This window comes from Ipomoea nil, unplaced genomic scaffold (assembly GCF_001879475.1).
Source record: "Ipomoea nil cultivar Tokyo-kokei standard unplaced genomic scaffold, Asagao_1.1 scaffold0276, whole genome shotgun sequence".
In the NCBI taxonomy this organism is placed as follows: domain Eukaryota; kingdom Viridiplantae; phylum Streptophyta; class Magnoliopsida; order Solanales; family Convolvulaceae; genus Ipomoea; species Ipomoea nil.
In genome coordinates this window covers 427,729-451,934 of record NW_017616704.1, presented here as the reverse complement: position 1 = coordinate 451,934, position 24,206 = coordinate 427,729, and the positions used below count along the sequence as shown (strand labels likewise).

Genomic DNA, 24,206 nt, shown 5'->3' with positions numbered 1-24,206 from the left:
AATTGGCCCAACTGGTACTCTTAATGGATCTTCAGTAGTTTGGGTTGCATTTACTTGATCTAATAGTGTGAAAAAATGTTTTCCAAAAGTATATGCTATTGTATTTTACAGGGTTGAGTGGCGTTATACTTAGCTTCTTGTTAACTGGTTGTTTTCTACTTGTTTGTTTGTTAACCCCTTTCAGGTGGGCCCATTTCTTGAGAGTGATCGTGTGACACCCCGTAATCCAAATTCAATTAAGGGATTAATTAAGTAATTAATCCTAATTCAATTCATAATTTAATTCCTTAAATTCCTGAAAATTCAATAGTCGGGGACTAGTAATTGACTAGTCAACCCCAAAGTCAAGTGTTGTACCTAAAGCTTTGTGAGTAGTTCCCTTGTTCCCTTACACCTCTTCCTTTTAGTAAGGATAATAAAGACATTTCACCCTATGTTAATATTGCAAGCTAACCTAGAGGACCACCCATCATTCTTTCCCCTTACACTTCCTAAACTTGAGCTCCTCCTTCTCTCTAAAAGTTAGATAGCTTTTCTTCCAAGCCAAGTTGGAGCTTTACCAAATCTTCAAAGTTTGTCTTCAAGATTCCACCTTTCCTATCTTTGAGCAGCTAGGAGGGTAAGATCTATGTTTATCTTGTGTTTTTAGTGTTTTCTAAGGTGTCTTTCCTTAAAGATAGAATCTTTATGATCTTTTGGTGTGTTCTTGAAGTGGGTGTGGAAAGTGAACCCTATTAGGAGCTTGGTGAAGTGTTAAGTGAAGGTTTTGGTGCTTATGTGAGAATTCTTCTAGGGGGATTCTTGGAGCTCTTTGGGGTGGTGGGCGTTATTCTTGTGGTGGGGGGTTTCTAGGTGCCCCTTAAGTCCCCTATTTATATATTTAGGAGTCCTAGTTAGGAACTAATATTATGGGCTTACTAATTCTATTTCTTTTGGAACAAAGGATTGGGTTTAGGGGTAAGGGCCCGTGGACTATGGTGGGCCTTCCTAATTAATTATTGTGATTTAATTCTTTCTTTTGGGTAATTGATTAAATGATTTAATTGATCTTAGGGGTCGTAACACGGGGTGTTACACTACTGTAACACCCCAGATTTTCAAGATATTTAAAACTTATAAAATAAAGGTGAATCTCATTAAATCCCAAACAGAGTACGAGAGTACGGGGTGTTATGCCACACCTGAGCTAGAGAACTCGGGTGCACAGGCTAACTAACTAATGTCTTAATAGTGTAAATGCATAAACATGGCACGCAGGCCGAAAGGGAAACTAACTACTTCTACGTTCCAAGCTCTAGCGCGCTCCAGTGACTTATTCTTCTGTGCCTGAAAGCCAAATATATCTGTTCAGCGAGAGATGCTGGTAACCCACTCCAACGCGTTGAAATACAATACATATATATTAGGCTTGGCTGGCTACTACAGGAGGTTTGTACCCGACTTCACTAGGATAGCCCAACCCCTCAACAAACTCATGAAAAAGGAAACTCCCTTCCGATGGGACAATGACTGCATCTCGGCCTTTCAAGAATTGAAGGATAAGCTGACCACGGCACCCGTGCTCGCCATCCCCTCCGGGGAGGAAGGGTTCGAGGTCTTCAGTGACGCGTCCAAAAAGGGATTGGGGTGCGTGCTAATGCAAAAAGGCAGGGTAATAGCATACGCAACCAGGAAACTCAAAACCCACGAAGAGAACTACCCCACCCACGACCTCGAACTAGCCGCTATGGTGTTCGCACTAAAGATTTGGAGGCATTACTTATAGGGGTGCAATGCAAGATTTACACGGACCATAAGAGCCTAAAGTACATCTTCACCCAGAAAGACCTAAACATGAGACAACGAAGATGGCTAGAACTCATAAAGGACTACGATCTAGACATCCAATACCACGAGGGGAAAGCTAACATTGTGGCAGACGCCCTAAGCAGGAAGACTAACCACTCCCTCAACACCACCTAGATCCTACCGGACCAGTTGTACAAGGACTTTCAAAGACTGAATTTGGAAATAATAGAGCAAGATCAAATCCACCCCGACATCTACTTATTCAACACGCAAATCATACCTACACTCTTCGAGGAAATCAAAATAGGACAACAGAAGGATCCGGAACTAGATAAAATCTGCCTCGACCTAACCCAGGGGAAGGAAGGGCCCTTCGAAATACACGAAGACTGTAGTCTCCGTTACTGAGGTAGGTGGTGCGTGCCCTCGACGCACCCCCACCTGAAACAACAGATCTTGGAAGAAGGGCACAACTCCCCATACTCAGTTCACCCAGGGGTGACAAACTATACCAAGATGTGAAAAGGTCGTTTTGGTGGCCCAACATGAGAAGGGAAATCGCAGATTTCGTGGCCAAATGCCTGAATTGCCAAAGGGTGAAGGCCGAACGATGCAAACCCAAGGGACTCGTACAACCCCTTGAGATACCACAAGGAAAGTGGGATTCCATATCCATGGACTTCGTTGGAGGGTTACCCCCAACAAAAACTGGCAAGGATAAAATTTGGGTCATAGTGGACCGACTAACCAAAACGGCACGATTCATTGCCATGAAGGAAACATGGACAATGACACAACTGGCCCAAGCCTACTTGAGCCGAATAGTGAAGTACCACGGAGTCCCCCGGAACATCGTGTCCGATAGAGACTCTCAGCTTCTCTCACAATTCTGGAAATCGCTGCAATTAGCCTTGGGGACACAACTAAAGCTGAGCACCGCCTTCCACCCCACCACTGACGGGCAAACCGAGAGAACCATTCAGACTCTCGAAGACATGTTAAGAGCTTGTGTGTTAGACTTTCAAGGGATATGGGAGGAACACCTAAACCTTATTGAATTCTCATACAACAACAGCTACCATGCAAGCATTCGTATGGCGCCCTACGAAGCTTTATACGGACAGAAGTGTAGAACCCCCTTATGTTGGGAAGATATGGTCGACCCAGTAGCACTAGGACCCCAATACCTACAAGATACCATAACCAAGGTCAAACACATCCAGGAAAGGATGAAGGCTGCCCAGGACCGCCAGAAGTCCTACGCCGACCTAAGGAAGAAACAAGCCGAATTCAACACCGGGGACAAGGTCTGGTTGAGAATCTCGCCCACACGGGGGGTAATGAGATTCGGAAGAAAAAGGAAACTCAGCCCACGATTTATCGGCCCTTATGAAATCATAGAAAGAGTTGGGAACCTAGCCTATCGCCTCGCTCTACCCGTTGAACTAGAACGAGTACACAACGTATTCCACATATCCCAGCTAAAGAAATACGTTCACGACCCAAGCCACGTGCTTCAACCCGAGGTCGTGGACCTCGACGAGTCACTAGTATACGAAGAAAAACCCGTGAGAATCCTGGACACCAAGACAAGAACCACCCGACGTCGAGCCATAGAAATGGTGAAAGTCCTCTGGACCAACCATGGGACCAAGGAAGCGACATGGGAACTCAAGGACACAATAAAGGAACGCTACCCCGAACTTTTCACACCAGGTAACTAAGAAGAAGTCACTCGACAAGGACCAAGCTTCGGGGACGAAGCTTCCTGTTAAGGGGGGAGAGTGTAACACCCCGTGTTACGATCCCTAAAACCAATTAATCATATAACCAATTACCCAAAAGAAAGAATTAAATCACAATAATTAATTAGGAAAGGCCCACCATAGTCCACGGGCCCTTATCCCTAAACCCAATCCTTAGTCCCAAAAGGAATAGAGTTAGCAAACCTATAGTAATTAGGCCTAAGTAAGACTCTTAGATATATAAATAGGGAACATAAGGAGGCACCTAGAATCCCCACCACAATAATCCCTCACCACACAAGAAGTTCCAAGAATTCTCCTAGGAGAAATCAAGAAAGAAGAAAGCTTCAAGAAAGACCCTTCATAGCCAAGGAATTAATTAAGGCTAAGAGGTAACTCATGTCTCAACAAAACCTATTTTCATAGCTATGATTCCCCTCTTAGGATTTCCCCATATTATTGTGTATTGATGATTTGTGATATTATTATTGATGATTGATGGGATGATTCCATGGGTGATCTTGATGATGAAAGGTTCTTGATAATTATGGTGTTCTTGATGATTATATGACGTTCTTGATGATTATATGATGTTCTTGATGATTGTAGGATGTTCTTGATGTTTATGTGATATTCTTACCGAATCTTAATATTAGAAGATGAATTGTGTCCTTGTTGATTTAAAAATGATTAGAACCCTAGGTTGTATCGTATGGAATTATTCTTGGTATATTGGGTGGGATTTCGCATGATTGGGTGTTGATTATGTTTAGAAAAGCATGATAGGTTATGTGTCATATGTTTCTCGATCTTTGGTCCGTTAATTGTCTACGTGTGTTATCAATTGCGTTTGAAAGTGTCTAAGTATGGTTTCGGGTTCCACAAAGGTTCCCGGGGCATTTTTGGTGAAAAAGAGTCAATGGGGGGTAGGTGGGGGTAGGGGACCCGCCACATACCCGCGGCCTTCTTGGGCAACGCCGGCAGCGGGCAGCCGGCGGGCGGGCAGCTGCCCTCCGGGCACCCGCTGCCCGGAATAGCTGCCGCCGGCAAGGGCAGCCAGCGGGTGAACCCTCACCCACCGGCTACCCGCTGGTTTGCACCCCAATTTGGGATTTTGGCTTCCCCGTTTGATGTCCCCCCGACCCCCGTGGTGTCCCAACGGACCCCGTCTATCGTGCCTATGTCTAGTTTGATATTTCGGGTACCGTTCGTAGGTCGTATGAGTCTTATATATTGCATGCTAGTTGAATTGGTATCCCGTTGACCTAGGTGAAAGAAGTATGAACCCCTTTGGATTATTCTTAGTATGTGAAGGATCACGCATAGGTTTTGTTATACGTTTTCTCCCCCTTCCCAATGTGTTAATGTGGGTTGCATGTGCTTGCTATGTGTTATGTGTGCATGATACCCCAATTCGGTTGTGATCGGATTGGTTATTCCTGAGCTGCGGTTCAGAAGCTGGCTGCGGTCAGATTTACACTCCCGGGCTGCGGTCCACCGTTTGGTTGCGATCAAACGTTTCTACATGAGCTGCGGTTCATATTTCCTGGCTGCGGTCAGATGACATACTCTTGGGCTGCGGTCCACTGTTTGGTTGCGATCAAACTATGATGAGCTGCGGTTCATCGGTCGGTTGCGATCGACCCCTCCGTGTTGCGATACGGGGCAGGGTGCTGCGGGCCGTGTCAGAGCTACATGCGCTGACCCTCATGTATGGGCATGCGATTGGTCCTGTGGCGCCAACAAAGTGTGCTATGTGATGAGATAAGGATGAGTTGTTGTTATGAGTATCTTGGGGATGTGACTATGGGGTTTATACTGGGAATCGTATGGGTTGGGTTATGATTATTAATTATGCTTATCTTTACCTGTCTTGCCTGTTTGTAACTATATATGTTTGGTATAACTGTTGTCTGTGCTTAGCTCTATCTGTCGAGTCTACCCCTGATTTAAAAGCTAGAGTTCGTAGGATATAATCTTCATTTTCAAAATGGTTTTTGTATATCTATATATATCTCTATATGTATTGTATTTCAACGCGTTGGAGTGGGTTACCAGCATCTTTCGCTGAATAGATATATTTGGCTTTCAGGCACAGACGAGTAGATCACTGGAGCGCGCTAGAGATTCGAGGCGTAGTGTAGATAGCTTCCCTTTCGGCCTGCGTGCCATTTACATTATTACATAATTTAGTTAGTTAGCCTGTGCATCTGAGTTCTCCAGCTCAGGTGTGGCATAGCACCTCGTACCTTTATGTTTAACAATGCTCTGTTTGGGATTTAATAAGAGAATACCTTTATTATATAAGTCTTTAAAAGTTTTAAAATTTTGGGGTGTTACAATAATGCCTTATTAAATGGAAATCTATTTGAGACTGTGTACATGAAGCAACCACTAGGTTATATTGATGCTCATCATCCAAATCATATCTAATTACTAAAAAAGATCCCTGTATGGCTTAAAACAAGCCCGTAGGGCTTGGTTTAATCGTTTACACACTTTTCTACTATATATTGATTTTCAGGCATCGAAAACGGATGTGTTCTATTTTATCACTCACAGGGATCTGATTGTGTATATCTATTGGTTTATGTGGATGATATACGTATGATGGAAAATAATTAGGACCTAATCACACAGCTAAATGCAAAACTCTCTGCTGTGTTTAAAATTAGAGATCTTGGTGAACCAGGATTTTTTCTTGGAATTAAGGCAATTGAATGCAGAGATGGAATTTTTCTTTCGCAACAGAGATACATGCATGACGTTCTAAAACGTGCTGGAATGGCAGAATGTAAACCATTGTCTACTCCTATTTATTCCTCCAAAATCGTGAGTACCAACACAGATTTATATGATGATGCCACACAGTACAGGAGTTTAGCAGGTGCTCTACAGTATTTAACTATCACTCGTCCTGATTTTTCCTTTGATGTCAATCAGTTATGTCAACACATGCATGCTTCTGCCATTACTCACCGAGAGCATCTAAAAAGAGTCTTGAGATATGTTAAAGGAACTGTTAATTTTGGTTTACGAGTTAGGCAGTCAACTTTAAGAGAAATTCATGCCTTTTCTGATTCTGACTGGGCTGGCTATCCAGAAGATAGAAAATCTACAAGTGGCTATGCTGTATTTCTTGATTCTAATCTTCTATCATGGGTCTGCAACAAACAAAGAACTGCTGCTAGATCTTCTACATAGGCCGAATATAAAGCTCTAGCAGATGTTTGTGCTGAGGTAACATGGATTATGTCTCTTTTACGTGAACTTCATGTCCCAAATATTTCTGTTCCAAAGTTATGGTGTGATAATCTTGGAGCTACATATATGTGCGCCAATCCCATATTTCATGCACGCACCAAACACGTAGAAATAGACTACCATTTTGTGAGAGATAAAGTTATTGCTGGAGAAATACAAGTCAATTTCATCTCAACAAAAGATCAACTTGCAAACATATTCACCAATGCATTGCCTGGTCCTAGATTTTCTTTTCTTAGAGACAAGCTAAAGGTTACAAGTATACAATGTGCTTGAAGGGGAGTATTAGGACTTTGTATTTGAGTCATTATATGACTCCGCATCACAGTCTTCCTATGATTCCTCTTGTATATATACTCCCTCTATGTATAGTTGTAATTACAGTTTATAATATACAGTTTCCTATAGTTCTCATCAACTGGTCAACTAAAATTTCTAAAATTGCATATATCTTTCAAAATATATATGATAGATGTATCCTATGGAATATATCTCGTGCCAGGTGTATATAAATTTTATTAGGTAAAGAAAAGTGAATGCAAAAAAAAATAGTAATCCAATTTATTTTTAAATCAATTAGAGCATATATAACACTCCCTGCAAGGAATATAAGCAGTTCAAAGTGGAAATAGATGTAGTATTACAAATATCTTTCTTATTACACTAATTTCAAAAAAAAAAAAAAAAAAAAAAAAAAAAAAAAAAAAACAAAAACAAAAAAAAAAAAAAAATCAAAATGCAACACGTTTTCCCTAGTCAATTCTTCGCACTTATTTGCTAAACAATCTTTTCTGGAAGGGGATTAAAAAAATAATTATAATTTATAATCAAATTAGATCATAATATTTAAATTAGGTCCAAAAACAGTCTGTGATCAAGATTTGAGTGGGATGTAAGCTTCATGTTTTCTAATATCTGGAGTTTTCATAAATAAAGATTCATCATGCACTGTGACTTCCAATTAAAATTTTATGGTTAAATCTTTATTAGAGTATGTTACACATACATGAAACCCATTTGACAAAGCAATCTGATTACATGAATTATGAATTCAATAAGGATAATTATTTGCTTATGTATTCTGGAGACAAAAACAATTCATGACAGAAAAAATAATACGGAGTATATATATGAAAACGAGATGTTTATTAATACAAATCAAAGTGGATCGGAAAAAATATATATATAATCATGTAAAATAATGTATCTCACAAAAAATTGTAAATGGCAAAAACTTAGAAATGCTCTAATATTCTAATACAAGAAAGCTAAGGCAACTGACAAAAAAGTGAGTGGCAAGGCCGCAATAGCCATAGAAGGTGCGGCGGTGCTAGGCGGCGGCGGAGAATCTACGGAAGGGACAGATGGGGTGGAGGAAGAAGGTGGAGTGGTGGGTGCAGGGCCAGAGGATGGCGGGGAGGCAGGAGTGGCGGCTGGGGTTGATGCTGGAGCCCTAGGAGAAGGCACCGGTGCGGGGGTGGCACGCGGTGGAGAAGCGGCGGCGGATGGCTGAGGAGCGGGAGCAGTTGAAGCGGCGGCGGAGACATTTATAGCCAACTTTTGGCCAATCCCACAGTGGCCTGGGAAGGAGCAGATGTAATAGTGTTGGCCAGCAGTTGTGAGGGTTATATTTGCTGGGCCATTAGTGTTCTGAGAAATTGGGTTTGTGGCATTGCATCCATCAAAACCAGCCCTCGACACTTGAGTCACGTCATGGGCTCCTGTGGGGAATCTAAAAACTGCAAGCGAAACAACAGATCGAAATTTAGGCGTCGACAAAAGCAACTGAAAGCTAGCTAGAGGAAAATGATTTTGTTGTGTTCTTGTTTACCGAGGATATCGCCGACGGTGAAGGTGTTCCGGCTAGCCCAGGTGGAGTAAATGGAGGCGCCGCCGTTTGTGGGAATAGTCCAGCCGGTGGTATCACCCACAACATGGGTGGTTTGTGCAGATGATCCATGCAACATGGCAGCAGCTGCAACCATTGCTATAACCAAAGCCATGCTCAACTTGTGTGCCATTTCTGCCACCTAATTGTGTTTTTTGAAAAATATGGTCGCAGGTCGCCCCTCAACTTTCTCTCTATATATGTGTTCGATTCTTGGTTCTTTATCTGAAGTGATAAAGAAGAGGTGTGGTGAAGATGAGGGTGGTGGTGGCAATGGCATGAACAACTGTATTTATAGAGTAGAGGGAAGAGCCATTTCTTAGTGTACTGTACTACTGTTAGAAAATCTTGAATTGGCTTCTCAAAAAAAAAAAAATTGAATTGGTCGGGTACCCAGGACCGTGTGATGGCAATCGTTATGCTGTGCATCCGTATGCACCATACATGGTGCATACCGATGTCAAAACGATGTCGTTTTATTAAAAAACGCGCGTCTCCCTTTTTAAAAAAATTCAGGTTCGATTCCCAGCAACAACATTATATTGTTCTTTCATTCTGGAAATTTTAGTTCATAGATTATGGAATTATAGTTCTTCGATTATGGAATTGTAGTTCATCGATTCTGAAATTTTAATTTATAGATTATGGAATTTTAGTTCATTCATTCTGAAATTTTTAGTTCATAGATTAGATTATGGAATTATAGTTCATCGATTATGGAATTATAGTTCATCGATTATGGAATTTTAGTTCATATGTTGTTGCTGGGAATCGAACCTGTTTTTTTTTTTTTTTTAAGGGGAGACACGCGTTTTATTAAAACGACGTCGTTTTTGCATCCGTATGCACCATGCATGGTGCATACGGATGCACAGCATAATTTGCCGTGTGATGGAAGACGGCAATTTATATCCTACACCACGGCGCGCGTTGCACTATGCGCCCAGATGCAAAGCGACGTCGTTTTAATTATTATTTTTTTTTTGAAATTTCCCGCCCCAGTGAATGGCAGTAGTTTTTTCTTAGAAAAAAACCCGTTGTTCAAGAATGTACATAATGTTATAGTGAATACACATAATGTTATACATGAATGTACATAATTATATAACAAAATATACATACTCTTTTTAAAAGATAATACACATAATCTAACATAATACATAATAAACATAAACTTTTAACATAATACACATCAACTCTTAACATAATACACACAAATTTTCTGATTCGGATGTACATAATTGTATAAAAAGAATGTACATAATTGTATAAAAAATACACATAACTATATGAACCAATACACATAACATTGTGAACAAATACACATAACGTTGTGAACAAATACACATAATCTCAGCAACTTTCTATTGCGCCTCCCAACACTACCCCAAAACGATGTCGTTTTGGGAGGCGCGCGGCGCACAGTGCTATGTGCGCCGTGGTGTAGGATATAACGATTGATGGAAGACACGTGGGGGTTTTTTGGGTTGAGAGGGTCAGGCCTGGTGTGCTTACGAATCTGAAAGCGTTTAAAGGGTTAATGTGAAAACGGTTGGCGGGCCCTGATTGGGTGTGATTGAGATTTCGAGAATTTTGGACCGCCGCATCCGCGTGAAGCCTTGTACGGTTGCGAAACCTACCAACCCCTTTGACTATTGTGCAAAGAGGCGTTGACTAGTCCCCAGCATATAGGAACGTGTCTAGACGGAGGTTTCTTGATTTCAACCAAAAAAATTAGACTTTTCCGGATTGTTTATGGTCCGAACCTTCTAATGAGCCAATAGCCCAGCAAGCTCATTCGATATTGGATATGTGCTCAAATTGCAAATTATGGTCCACATATTGTCTAGCAATTGTCATATCGTGTATCACGACGCACAATGCATTGTGTGTTCCGTCTTGTTCAAAATAACGTCGTTTTGTTAAATTATATGGGAAGTTGACGTGACGAAATTTATGTGTATTCTGTTATACAATAATGTACATTCTATTATATCATTATGTACATTCGAAATAGGAGATTTTTTTAAGAGTTAAGAGTTTATGTGTGTTAGTATAAGTTTGTATTTAATATTTATTATGTGGCTTAGAATTGTTGCTCTATTCAATAGCCTATAGTTTAGGGATCTATTCTTATTGTATCTCTGTAACAAGTTTCAGTTTGAATTGAATCATCCTTTTCCAACTCATCTGGTATCAGTTTAGCCAGGACCATCCTCTCTCTCCTCTCACCCAAAATGTCGAGTAATTCGTCGGAGCGTACACCAACAGCCACCACCGTGTCCTCCCCGAATACCACCCCCAACACCCTGAACTCTGCCCACCACTTTGTCTCCCTAAAATTAACCAATCGTAATTACCTTTTTTGGCGTACCCAGATTATTCCCTTTTTACGTGGACAGGGCCTATTAGGATTTGTGGTTGGTGCAAATCCATGCCCGTCTCCCACACTGGAAACTCTGCCTAGCGATGCATCGACCGACGGTATCACCGTCTCTGTTACGACAAATCCGGCGCATGGTGTGTGGATGCAACAAGATGCGTCGATACTCTCCTTAATTATCTCCTCATTATCTGAGGAGGTTATGCACCTAGCAGTCGGAAGATCAACGGCTCGTGAGGTGTGGTTGGCGATCGAAACTGCCCTCGGATCCTCTACGCGTGTGCGGTGTCTGAATCTCTTAGGCCAATTTTAGGCGCTAAGACAAGGCGATAGTACCCCATTGGAGTACCTCGGGAGAGCCCAGCTGTTGGTCGAAGAGTTGGCTCTGGCCGGCCGTCCCATGTCATTGGAAGAGCAGAACCTGTATGTCTTCCGTGGACTGAGGCCGGAATTCCGTGCTATCGCTGCTACTCTCGCCATCTCCGGTAAGCCAGTGTCGATCCCCTTACTGTCCGACTACCTGCAAGCCCAGCAGTTTATCCAGTCCGATGATTTCCCGGATGGTGCTGTGGCTCCGCCGAGTGGATTTCCAGCGGCGATGTACGCCGGTCGTGGCCGACAGCAGTCCGGAGGTGGTGGTGGACGCCATCATCGTGGCGGACAGGAACGCAACAACAACAATAGAGGGCGTGGCGGACAAGGCCGAGGACGAGGTGGTGTGCCGCGCTGCCAAATATGCCGCGCTCAGGGCCACACAGCTGCGTACTGCCACCGCCGGTACTCAGAACCGCCTCCCGTCGCTGCCCATGCCAATGTTGCTGTTGCCGGAGACGGACGCCAGCCGGCCGACGTGACTGCCTGGTTCCCTGACACAGGCGCGTCGGCGCACGCCACGCCGGACTCTGGGGCGATGGCTCAGATTGATGAATACGGTGGCAATGACGTTCTTCAAGTGGGTAACGGCGCAGGTTTGGGAATTTCTGGTATTGGTCATGCATTAATTCCGTCGGTCTCTAAAACGTTACGTTTATCTAATATATTACATGTTCCCCAGTTGTCTGTTTCATTATTATCAGTTAACCGTTTTGCTAATGATAATAACTGTTATTTCGAGTTTCACCCGTCATTCTTTGTTGTGAAGGATTGCAAAACTCAGGTGGTACTCCTTAAAGGATCTAGCTCGGGGGGGCTGTACACTCTGTCTGTACCGAGGTCGTATTCCGCGTTTTTCACGTCCCGTGCGTCATCTACAATTTGGCATCAGCGGTTGGGTCACCCACACGGTCAGGCTCAGCAACGTGTCCTAAAAGAGTGTCCGATCATACCAAATAAAGCAAATAGTCCCAGTTTGTGCTCTTCGTGTCAACTTGGAAAAGCTTCTCGCTTTCCTCTAGATAGAGTTGCTAGTTCTAGTAATAATATATTAGATCTCGTGTATACAGACATTTGGGGGCCCGCACCCGTTGTTTCTGCGGAAGGTTATCGTTATTTTGTACTTTTCGTGGACGATAGTACCCGGTTTTGTTGGTATTATCCTCTGCGCTTAAAAACCGATATCTATAAAGTATTCGATGTTTGGCGGGCTTTGGTAGAACGTACTTTTTCACGTTCTATCAAGTCCATCCAGTCAGATTTGGGGGGGAGTATCGTCGGTTACACAACACTTTTGTTAAACTCGGGATTTCCCATAGGCAGTCATGTGCCTACACACATGAGCAAAACGGCCGGGTAGAATGCCGAAATCGGCATATTGTCGAAACTGGCCTATCCCTAATGGACGGAGCCTCTGTTCCACTCAGGCATTGGGATTATGCGTTTGAGACGGCAACCTACCTCATTAATCGATTGCCGTCGTCTGCCTTAAAGTTTGATACACCATTCTTCCGTCTACATCACACAAAACCAAATTACACTTTCCTACGAGTCTTCGGGTGCCTGTGCTTTCCCTATCTGCGGCCATATAATCGCCACAAGATAGAGTATCGCTCAGCCCCGTGTGTGTTCTTAGGTTACCCTCAGTCTTTTAGGGGTTACCGATGCATGGACCTTAATACTGGAAAAACCTATACTTGCCGTCATGTCCGCTTTGATGAGTCCATTTTTCCCTTTACAGCCTCTTCAGCTTTACAGGGGACGACTCGGAGTGCTGAGGCAACTCAACCATGGGGTTCAAGTCCCGTGTTAATCGGGACTAGCGAGCCTGAATCACCCCCGGCTCCGGAGCTACCACCAGCTCAGGAACCCCCGGCTAACCCAATTGCACCGGTTCGGGCACCTCGTGGACGAAGGGCTCGTGTGAGACCGCAGCAACGGGTCCATGTTATGCGTCTACGGCGAATGACACAAGGCGCTGATGAGCAATTTCAGGCGCTCACAGCGACCGAATGGCCAGCTGATCCGACCTGCTACACACAAGCAGTTGGTCACCCACAATGGCGGGACGCCATGGACCAAGAGTTTAACGCGCTGCTACACAATAACACCTGGCAACTTGTGCCTGCCACCCCGCACATGAATGTAGTTGGGTGCAAATGGGTGTTCCGGACGAAACGTAAGGCTGATGGTACTATAGAACGCTACAAGGCTCGCCTTGTGGCCAAAGGCTTTAATCAAGTCCCTGGTGAGGACTTTTTCGAGATATTCAGCCCAGTCGTTAAGTGTAACACCCCGTGTTACGGCCCCTAAAACCATTTAATTAATCAATCAATAAGCCCAAGAGAAGGAATAAATCATAATGATCAATTAGGGAAAAAGGCCCACCGTAGTCCATGGGCCCTCATATATAAACCCAACCCCTAAACCCAATCCTTAGTTCCGAAAGGAATAGAATTAGCAAGGCTATAATATTAGTTCCTAATTAGGACTCCTAAATATATAAATAAGGGACTTAGGAGACACCTAGAACTCCCCACACGCCTAAACGCCCCACCTCCCCAAGAGAACTCCAAGAATCCCCTTAGAAGAAAGCAAGAAAACAAGGAAGCTTAAAGAAAGACCCTTCATAGCCAAGGAACTAATTAAGGCTAAGAGGTAACCCATATCTCAACAAAACCTATTTTCGTAGCTATGATTTCCCCCATAGGATTTCCCCATATTATTGTGTATTAATGACTTGTGATGATTATGATTGATGATTGATGTGATGATCCCATGGGGGATCTTGATAATCTTGATATTGGGAGATTCTTGATATTGATGATTATGATGTTCTTGATGATTATATGGAGTTCTTGATGATTATGTGTTGTTCTTGATAATTGTATGATGCCCTTGATGCTTATGTGTTGTTCCTACCGAATCTTGCAATTAGAAGACGAACCGTATTCTTGTTGATATAAAAGTGATTAGAACCCTAGGTTGTATCGTATGATCTTATTCTTGGATTATCGGGTGGGAAATCGCATGTTTGGGTGTTGATTATGATTAGAAAAGCATGTTAGGTTATGTGTCGTTCGTCTATCGTATTTGATCCGTTAATTGTCTATGTGTTGTCGTTAATTACGTTGAAAAGTGTCTAAGCATGGTTTCGGGTTCCACAACGGTTCCCGGGGCGAAAAGTGATGAAAAGAGTCAGTGGGGGGTAGGTGGGGGTAGGGGACCCGCCACCTACCCGCGGCAATCTCGGGTAGCTCCGGCAGCGGGCAGCCGGCGGGCGGGCAGCTGCCCGCCGGGCACCCGCTGCCCGGAACAGTGACAGCCGGCGGGTGGACCCCCACCCACCGGCTACCCGCTGGAATCTCACCCCACCCGGGACCTCGGCTTCCCCGTTCGATGTTTCCCCGATCCCCGTGGTGTCCCAACGGACCCCGTTTGTCGTGCCTATGTCTAGTTTGATGTTTCGGGTACCGTTCGTAGGTTTATAAGTCTGTTATATCGCATGCTAGATGAATTGGTATCCTATTGACCTAGGTGAAGGAAGTATGAACCCCTTAGGACTACTCTTAGTATGTGATGGATCACGCATAGGTTTGTTATATGCTTTACCCCCTTCCCAATGTGTAAACGTGGGTTGCATGTGCTTGCTATGTGTTATGTGTGTGTGCCACCCCAATTCGGTTGCGATCGGATTGGTTATCCTGAGCTGCGGTTCAGAAGCTGGCTGCGGTCAGATTGGTATTCCTGGCTGCGGTCAGATGACGTTCTCTTGGGCTTCGGTCCACCGTTTGGTTGCGATCAAACGTTTCTATACGAGCTGCGGTTCGTCCTTTATCCTGGCTGCGGTCAGATGACACTCTCTTGGGCTGCGGTCCACCGTTTTGTTGCGATCAAACGTTTCTATACGAGCTGCGGTTCGTCCTTTATCCTGGCTGCGGTCAGATGACACTCTCTTGGGCTGCGGTCCACTGTTTGGTTGCGATCAAACATTATGATGAGCTGCGGTTCATCGGTCGGTTGCGATCGACCTCCCCGTGTTGCGATACGGGGCATGGTGCTGCGGGGCTGTGTCAGAGCTATATGCGCTGACCCTCATGTATGGGCATGCGATCGGTCCCGTGGCGCCAACAATGTGTGTTATGTGTGTGATATGGACGAGTTGTGACTATGAGTGCCTTGGGATGTGACTAGGGGTTTCATATTGGGGATTGTTTATGATGGGATTATGATTACCGTTTATGCCTTGTTGTAACTGTTTTATCTATTGTGAAATGCTTATGCTTGCTATGTCTACTGCTGGCGTCTAGCCTTAACTGTTGAGTCATTCCCGGTTTTAAAAGCTAGAGTTCGTAGGATACATCTTCATGCTCATAATGGTTTTCGTATATCTATATATATATCTCTATATGTATTGTATTTCAACGCGTTGGAGTGGGTTACCAGCATCACTCGCTGAACAGATATATTTGGCTTTCAGGCACAGAGGACTAGAGCACTGGAGCGCGCTAGAACTGGAGCGTAGAAGTAGAGTAGTTTCCCTTTCGGCCTGCGTGCCATATTATGCATTGTGTTTCAATGGTTATTAGTTAGACAGCCTGTGCACCTAGATTCTCTAGCCCAGGTGTGGCATAGCACCCCGTACACTTATGATATACTTTGGGATGTAATGAGATATTACCTTTATTACATAAGCTTAAAATGTCTTGAAAATCTGGGGTGTTACAGTTGGTATCAGAGCCTAAGTTTGACCCTAGGAAAAGACTCTTAAAGACCGGACTTTAGGACGTTAGGCTTGAGCTCTAAGTACCTAGGAACATAGGACTCAGGAATCTTAGGACGCGCGGTGAGAGATTGAAACCTACACATAACTTCCCTACACGTTGCCCTTCCCCATTCTAAAACCCTTCCCCACTTATCACTTCACCAGAAGTGCGTCGAACTCTAACTTAACATTCTTATAAACACTGACCAGAAAGACGATAGCATGGCACCGAACAGAAGGCAATCAAGGACTCCAGAACCCGCCACCAACGACCCCTTGACCCAAACCCTACAGCAACTAACACAAATCGCGCAGGCGTTAAGCGTGCGCGATAAGCGACGCGGCCCTTCGCAACGCCAGGCCCCCACCGCCTCCGGTGAATGCAAACTCTGACGTCGCTCGACAAGTCTCGAATCACCGACCACCCACGTTCTTCGGAGAGGAGGACCCCGCAGTCCTGGAGGAATGGATTCGGACTCTTGACAAGATTCTAGGGGTAGTGGAATGCCTAGAGGAGCGTCGTGTAGAAATAGCCTCGTTCTACTTCGGACACGAGGCCGACCTCTGGTGGATCCACGAAGGACCCACCCACCGACAAGAACCAAGGTTCAACTGGGAAAGCCTCAAGGCACGATTACGTGAACGGTTCTACCCAACCCACATAAAAGCATCCATGTATGAAGAGTTCCTTCATCTAAAGCAAGGGACGGCCACCGTCGTGGAGTACCATAAACGATTCCTCGAACTGGCGCGCTTCGCACCCGAACTTGTCCCCACCGAGGTGACCAAGGTAGAAAGATTCGTATCGGGCCTCAACTTCGAAACCCGGAAGGCACTAGTAGTAAGTAGGCCCCGGACCCTCAACGAGGCTTACGTCAGTGCCGCGAACCTCTATCGGATCCAACTACTTCAACGCAGAGCTCAGGAACAAATGCGAAGAAGGAACACCGGAAGTGGGGCACCACCGGTGAAAAGAACAAGGAACGACATCAGCACGAGGTCAAACAACCCGACTAACCCAAGACCGCCCCCGGGAAGCAACGAAGCGAACCCAAGAAACTTTCCTTGCCCGAGACGCAACAAAAGTCACAGAGGCAAGGACTGCGCAGGCAACCCCTGGCGATGCTTCAACTGCGGAGAGGAAGGACACAAGGCCTTCCAATGCACTCGGCCCCAAAGACCGCGTCCCACCACCACGGGCCAACACGGGGGTACCGGTAACCAAGGGGGCTACGGCGCTCCCGGAAAAGTATTCGTCATGAGCCAAACGCAAGCCGACCTCGGAAACGAAGAAGGCCTAGGAGGGGAAAACCCAATCCCTGAAGACGAGGACCATACAGACCCCGCCGAAGAAAACCCCGGAAGCGAATTCTGTCTAGGATAAGCCATCACCCCCTTGTAACCACCCCCTGTATCGTATAGACCACTTATTTAGTTTAATTACTTCGGGAGCATTATGTCTACTTAGCTTAGCTACTTAGAAAGTATTATGAATAAAGATTCCTTTTCATTCAAATTCCGATTCCACTACGAGGGTAAAACACAAGTTATGCCACCAATCCACCCCTTTCCCCACTAAAAGACGAAATAAGGAAAAAGACAAAGAAGGGCCACACCACCAAGAAATGCCTAATGTTGCCAATGGGGATTGAACTTTAAACCTCCCACTTATAAAGCTAAGTTCTTAACCACTAGCCCATGTGTGTTTCTTGAAACCACAAGGGAACACCCTCTTGATAAACCCCTCCAAACCCCTAAAACCCATAAAATCCCCAAATCATAAACCCTTCTCCTTCTTCCCCAAATCACCCAACCCCTCTCTTCTCTCTCTCACGCCCCGCCTAAAACTCTCACCGGCCGACCACCGTAGACACACCGCAACCCCGCGACGCCGCCCAGTCACACGCCGTCGCCGTCCGACGCACGACCGCCAGCCCGCGACGCCGCACCATCGCCCGAGACCGGCCACCCCTCTCCACCCGGTGGATGCCCAGCTCCAACCCGCTGCCACCACCATTCGACACCACCTCGGAGACTGCTGCCGCCACCAGCTCGCCGTCGCCTTCCCTCGCCGAATCGACGCCGGAAACTCCGCTCGCCGGCGCCTTCCGTGAAAGCGAGCGAGAAACTATCGCCGGAGACCCGCCGGAAAGCCGCCGTCGCCGCCGTGCCGGAAAAAGGAGCCGCCGGAAAACGCCACCAACAAACGATCGGCACCATGCCAAAGAAGCCTCTCGGAATCCGCACCCTGGAGTGGAGCAATGCCGATTACACCGTAATCGGAGGTAAAGCACTCGAACCCGACCAATTCTCTCCGGAATTGGTTGACATGCTTAAACATCAAGGGCTTTTAGATACTTATCTCGCCATCAAAGGGGACACATACCCCGACTTGGTAAAAGAGTTCTACCAACACCTTGTGGCCACCAAACGAGGTGACAAGGTAGAAATTGCCACCAAGGTCCGTGGCAAGGAAATTGTGCTTTCCGAGGGTCGCTTGGCCAAGCTCTTGAAACTGACCACCACGGGTGTGTCTAACTATGACCGGAAAGGGTGGATTGACACCCCAACCACGGGGTACAAGGACTACCTCGGGTACTTACTCGGGAAAGAGGATGGGTTCACCTCGGCCACCCGACCAAACCGGAAATGGCTATCGGCGGAGCAAAAGATATTGGTTATGATTGTAACCGATAGCCTCTTGCCCACCAATAACAAGAGCAAGGATGTGGGAAGCTTGGAGTGCACCTTTGCGTATCTCCTAAAACATAAAATCAAGTTCAACCTGCCGGGACTCATGATAAAGCACATAGAGTTCTGCAAAACAAACAACCGGCTTAGCCTACCTTACGGGATGATCCTAAGTTGGATCATGGAGAAAAAGGGGGTAGACCTAAGCCACACCGAGGTCAAAACCGCCAATGGCATGGTTTTCAATGCCCAAAACCTCCGCCGCAACGACATCTACTTCATCGAAGGAGGACACTATCTCACCCTCGAAGAAATCTGCCACAAACCCGATGAGGAACGTAGGGAATTGGTTGATCGGTTGGACATCTCCAACAAAAAGCTCAAGCGGGCCATGGAAGATTGCGGAGGCACGGAAGAAAATGAAGGACAAGAGGAGGAAGACGGGCCTAACCCGTCAGTGCACCCACAGCCAGGAGGGAACCCGAGGGGGCGAGACGAGGGTTCGGTCAACGAACGCATACTCGCACAGCTCGACCGACAGAATCAAATCATGGAAGAAGGGTTCTCATCCCTTATCCGCACCACACACGCACTCAATCAAAGGGTAGCAGCGATCGAGGCCGCCTTGGGCACTCGCGGTGCACCCAGTTCCAGCGCAGGAAACCGAGGTACAACCGAAAACTTCCCTATCACAACACCATCAAAAGTTCAGCCTACCCCAAGCCAAGACAAACGTAAGGCCGCAACCCTAATCAGGAGGCCGAGCTACAAGGTGTCTAGGGGTGAAAGGGTGGACTATAACACCGGGCTTCGGGGACGAAGCCCTTGTAAAGGGGGGAAGAGTGTAACACCCCGTGTTACGGCCCCTAAAACCATTTAATTAATCAATCAATAAGCCCAAGAGAAGGAATAAATCATAATGATCAATTAGGGAAAAAGGCCCACCGTAGTCCATGGGCCCTCATATATAAATCCAATCCTTAGTTCCGAAAGGAATAGAATTAGCAAGCCTATAATATTAGTTCCTAATTAGGACTCCTAAATATATAAATAAGGGACTTAGGAGACACCTAGAACTCCCCACACGCCTAAACGCCCCACCTCCCCAGGAGAACTCCAAGAATCCCCTTAGAAGAAAGCAAGAAAACAAGGAAGCTTAAAGAAAGACCCTTCATAGCCAAGGAACTAATTAAGGCTAAGAGGTAACCCATGTCTCAACAAAACCTATTTTCGTAGCTACGATTTCCCCCATAGGATTTCCCCATATTATTGTGTATTAATGACTTGTGATGATTATGATTGATGATTGATGTGATGATCCCATGGGGGATCTTGATAATCTTGATATTGGGAGATTCTTGATAATTATGATGTTCTTGATGATTATATGGAGTTCTTGATGATTATGTGTTGTTCTTGATAATTGTATGATGCCCTTGATGCTTATGTGTTGTTCCTACCGAATCTTGCAATTAGAAGACGAACCGTATTCTTGTTGATATAAAAGTGATTAGAACCCTAGGTTGTATCGTATGATCTTATTCTTGGATTATCGGGTGGGAAATCGCATGTTTGGGTGTTGATTATGATTAGAAAAGCATGTTAGGTTATGTGCCGTTCGTCTATCGTATTTGATCCGTTAATTGTCTATGTGTTGTCGTTAATTACGTTGAAAAGTGTCTAAGCATGGTTTCGGGTTCCACAACGGTTCCCGGGGCGAAAAGTGATGAAAAGAGTCAGTGGGGGGGTAGGGGACCCGCCACCTACCCGCGGCAATCTCGGGTAGCTCCGGTAGCGGGCAGCCGGCGGGCGGGCAGCTGCCCGCCGGGCACCCGCTGCCCGGAACAGTGACAGCCGGCGGGCAGCCGGCGGGTGGACCCCCACCCACCGGCTACCCGCTGGAATCTCACCTCACCCGGGACCTCAGCTTCCCCGTTCGATGTTTCCCCGATCCCCGTGGTGTCCCAACGGACCCCGTTTGTCGTGCCTATGTCTAGTTTGATGTTTCGGGTACCGTTCGTAGGTTTATAAGTCTGTTATATCGCATGCTAGATGAATTGGTATCCTATTGACCTAGGTGAAGGAAGTATGAACCCCTTAGGACTACTCTTAGTATGTGATGGATCACGCATAGGTTTGTTATATGCTTTACCCCCTTCCCAATGTGTAAACGTGGGTTGCATGTGCTTGCTATGTGTTATGTGTGTGTGCCACCCCAATTCGGTTGCGATCGGATTGGTTATCCTGAGCTGCGGTTCAGAAGCTGGCTGCGGTCAGATTGGTATTCCTGGCTGCGGTCAGATGACGTTCTCTTGGGCTGCGGTCCACCGTTTGGTTGCGATCAAACGTTTCTATACGAGCTGCGGTTCGTCCTTTATCCTGGCTGCGGTCAGATGACACTCTCTTGGGCTGCGGTCCACCGTTTTGTTGCGATCAAACGTTTCTATACGAGCTGCGGTTCGTCCTTTATCCTGGCTGCGGTCAGATGACACTCTCTTGGGCTGCGGTCCACTGTTTGGTTGCGATCAAACATTATGATGAGCTGCGGTTCATCGGTCGGTTGCGATCGACCTCCCCGTGTTGCGATACGGGGCATGGTGCTGCGGGGCTGTGTCAGAGCTATATGCGCTGACCCTCATGTATGGGCATGCGATCGGTCCCGTGGCGCCAACAATGTGTGTTATGTGTGTGATATGGACGAGTTGTGACTATGAGTGCCTTGGGATGTGACTAGGGGTTTCATATTGGGGATTGTTTATGATGGGATTATGATTACCGTTTATGCCTTGTTGTAACTGTTTTATCTATTGTGAAATGCTTATGCTTGCTATGTCTACTGCTGGCGTCTAGCCTTAACTGTTGAGTCATTCCCGGTTTTAAAAGCTAGAGTTCGTAGGATACATCTTCATGCTCATAATGGTTTTCGTATATCTATATATATATCTCTATATGTATTGTATTTCAACGCGTTGGAGTGGGTTACCAGCATCACTCGCTGAACAGATATATTTGGCTTTCAGGCACAGAGGACTAGAGCACTGGAGCGCGCTAGAACTGGAGCGTAGAAGTAGAGTAGTTTCCCTTTCGGCCTGCGTGCCATATTATGCATTGTGTTTCAATGGTTATTAGTTAGACAGCCTGTGCACCTGGATTCTCTAGCCCAGGTGTGGCATAGCACCCCGTACACTTATGATATACTTTGGGATGTAATGAGATATTACCTTTATTATATAAGCTTAAAATGTCTTGAAAATCTGGGGTGTTACATTAAGCCTACTACTGTCCGTATACTGTTGGCATACGCTGTCTCTCGTGGCTGGACTCTACGCCAGTTAGATGTCCACAACGCCTTTTTGAATGGCCGATTAGCTGAAACTGTTTATATGCGGCAACCTCCGGGGTATGAGGACCCGGATAATCCGGATCATGTCTGCCACTTGCAGCGATCTCTCTATGGCCTAAAGCAGGCTCCGCGAGCGTGGTTTAACCGTTTGCATGAGTTTTTGTTACAGACAGGTTTTGTGGCGTCCAAAACGGATGTCTCTCTTTTCCACTATACGGCAGGCACATCCCGTGTGTTCTTGCTAGTTTATGTGGATGACATCATCATGATGGGCGATGATTCTGCCCTAGTTGACTCTCTACTACAGCGGCTTGCCACCACCTTCAAGATCCGGGATTTAGGGGTTCCTACCTTTTTCCTTGGTATTGAAACTCTGTCTACACCGGAAGGGATTCTTTTGTCTCAGCGTCGCTACATACGGGATATTCTCAATCGTGCCGGAATGTCTGACTGCAAACCGCTAGCTACACCAGCGTCTGTCACTCAAGCAGTTAGCCAGTCAACCGACCCCTTTGATAATCCGACACAATATCAACGTCTAGCTGGGGCGTTGCAATATCTCACGATCACGCGTCCGAATCTCTCCTACTCTGTCAATCGGCTGTGTCAGTTCATGCATGCGCCTACCGATGAGCACTGGGGCCTGCTCAAGCGTGTCCTTCGATACATCCGAGGCACAATGGACTACGGCTTGCGTCTCTCGCCATCTCTGTCTACAGATATCCATGCCTTTTCAGATTCGGATTGGGCCGGCTGTCCAGTTGATCGGAAGTCCACCAGTGGTTACGCTGTGTTTATAGGGTCGAACTTGGTCTCGTGGGTCTCTCGTAAGCAGCGCACTGTAGCCCGCTCGTCCACTGAAGCCGAGTATAAGGGCCTAGCCGATGTCTGCGCCGAGGTTACCTGGGTTGTGTCTCTTCTACGTGAGCTTGGCTTACACTCCGGCGCACCAGCTACTCTATGGTGCGATAACCTAGGGGCCACCTATCTCTGTGCGAATCCTATGTTTCATGCTCGTACAAAGCATGTTGAGGTGGATTATCACTTTGTCCTCGATAAGGTTACATCCGGGGAATACAAGGTTTCTTTTGTCTCTACGAAGGATCAGGTGGCCGACATCTTCACCAAACCGCTTCCAGCTGCCCGGTTTGCTATCCTTCGGGACAAGCTCAATGTTACAGCTGGTCACCCTTGAGCTTGCGGGGGAGTGTTAGTATAAGTTTGTATTTAATATTTATTATGTGGCTTAGAATTGTTGCTCTATTCAATAGCCTATAGTTTAGGGATCTATTCTTATTGTATCTCTGTAACAAGTTTCAGTTTGAATTGAATCATCCTTTTCCAACTCATCATGTGTATTATGTACGGAGTATTATGTTTAATTTTGTGTATTATCCTTTCATAAAAGAGTACGTGTATTCTTTTATACAATTATATACATTCCATTATATTATATGTACATTCGAAACATGAATTTTTTTTTTTAAGAAATTAACACCAGACACTAAAAACATAATTAAAAAAAAAAAAAAGGTACAAAACGACGTCGTTTTTTGCTAGGGCGCACAATGCATTGTGCGCCCTAGTGCACGATATAATTTATCGTTATGTAGACCACGGTTCAAAACAACGTAGTCTTGATATTCAAAAATAAAATTCTTTTTTCACACACGTATTAGAATAATGAACACTCTATTGTAAGATAATGTATTTTATGAGTTAAATAATGTAATTTATGTGTTGGAATAATGAAATTTATGGGGTAAGATAACATATTTTATAAGTTAGAATAATGTATTTTATGAGTCAGGATAATGTATAATATAATATGTGTTAAAATAATGAAATTTTTGGGTAAGATCAAATAATGTATTTTATGAGTAAGAATAATGTACTCTATGTATTAGAATAATGTATTTTATAAGTTAGAAAAATGTACTTTATGTATTAGAATAATGTATTTTATG

The 24,206-nt window shown here is 45.3% G+C and overlaps 3 protein-coding genes across 3 annotated transcripts; 2 read left to right on the top strand and 1 right to left on the bottom strand.

Moving 5' to 3' along the window:
• The first annotated feature begins 6,290 nt into the window (after positions 1–6,290).
• LOC109155088 (uncharacterized mitochondrial protein AtMg00810-like) lies at positions 6,291–6,737 on the top strand. The gene has a single exon (XM_019302818.1). It carries the CDS (start codon positions 6,291–6,293, stop codon positions 6,735–6,737), a length of 447 nt encoding a protein of 148 aa, XP_019158363.1.
• Positions 6,738–7,924: 1,187 nt separating this feature from the next.
• Positions 7,925–9,033, bottom strand: LOC109154714 (cucumber peeling cupredoxin-like). The gene is made up of 2 exons (XM_019302449.1): positions 8,629–9,033; positions 7,925–8,536 (listed from the first exon to the last, which is right to left on the bottom strand). The coding sequence occupies exons 1-2, from the start codon at positions 8,816–8,818 to the stop codon at positions 8,052–8,054; spliced, it is 675 nt and encodes a 224-aa protein (XP_019157994.1). The 5' UTR covers positions 8,819–9,033; the 3' UTR covers positions 7,925–8,051.
• A 13,246-nt stretch (positions 9,034–22,279) lies between these two features.
• LOC109155079 (uncharacterized mitochondrial protein AtMg00810-like) lies at positions 22,280–23,434 on the top strand. Its single transcript, XM_019302808.1, has one exon. It carries the CDS (start codon positions 22,280–22,282, stop codon positions 23,432–23,434), a length of 1,155 nt encoding a protein of 384 aa, XP_019158353.1.
• Positions 23,435–24,206: the final 772 nt, after the last annotated feature.

What these genes read in the sequence shown, in the direction of transcription:
- LOC109155088 (XM_019302818.1), top strand. Translation starts at nt 6,291, where the DNA reads ATGCATGACGTTCTAAAACGTGCTGGAATGGCAGAATGTAAACCATTG.
- LOC109154714 (XM_019302449.1), bottom strand. Translation starts at nt 8,818, where the DNA reads ATGGCACACAAGTTGAGCATGGCTTTGGTTATAGCAATGGTTGCAGCT. An exon ending in CACCGTCGGCGATATCCTCG is followed by an intron (nt 8,537 to 8,628) that starts GTAAACAAGAAC and finishes TTTCGCTTGCAG; the next exon opens with TTTTTAGATTCCCCACAGGA.
- LOC109155079 (XM_019302808.1), top strand. Translation starts at nt 22,280, where the DNA reads ATGCGGCAACCTCCGGGGTATGAGGACCCGGATAATCCGGATCATGTC.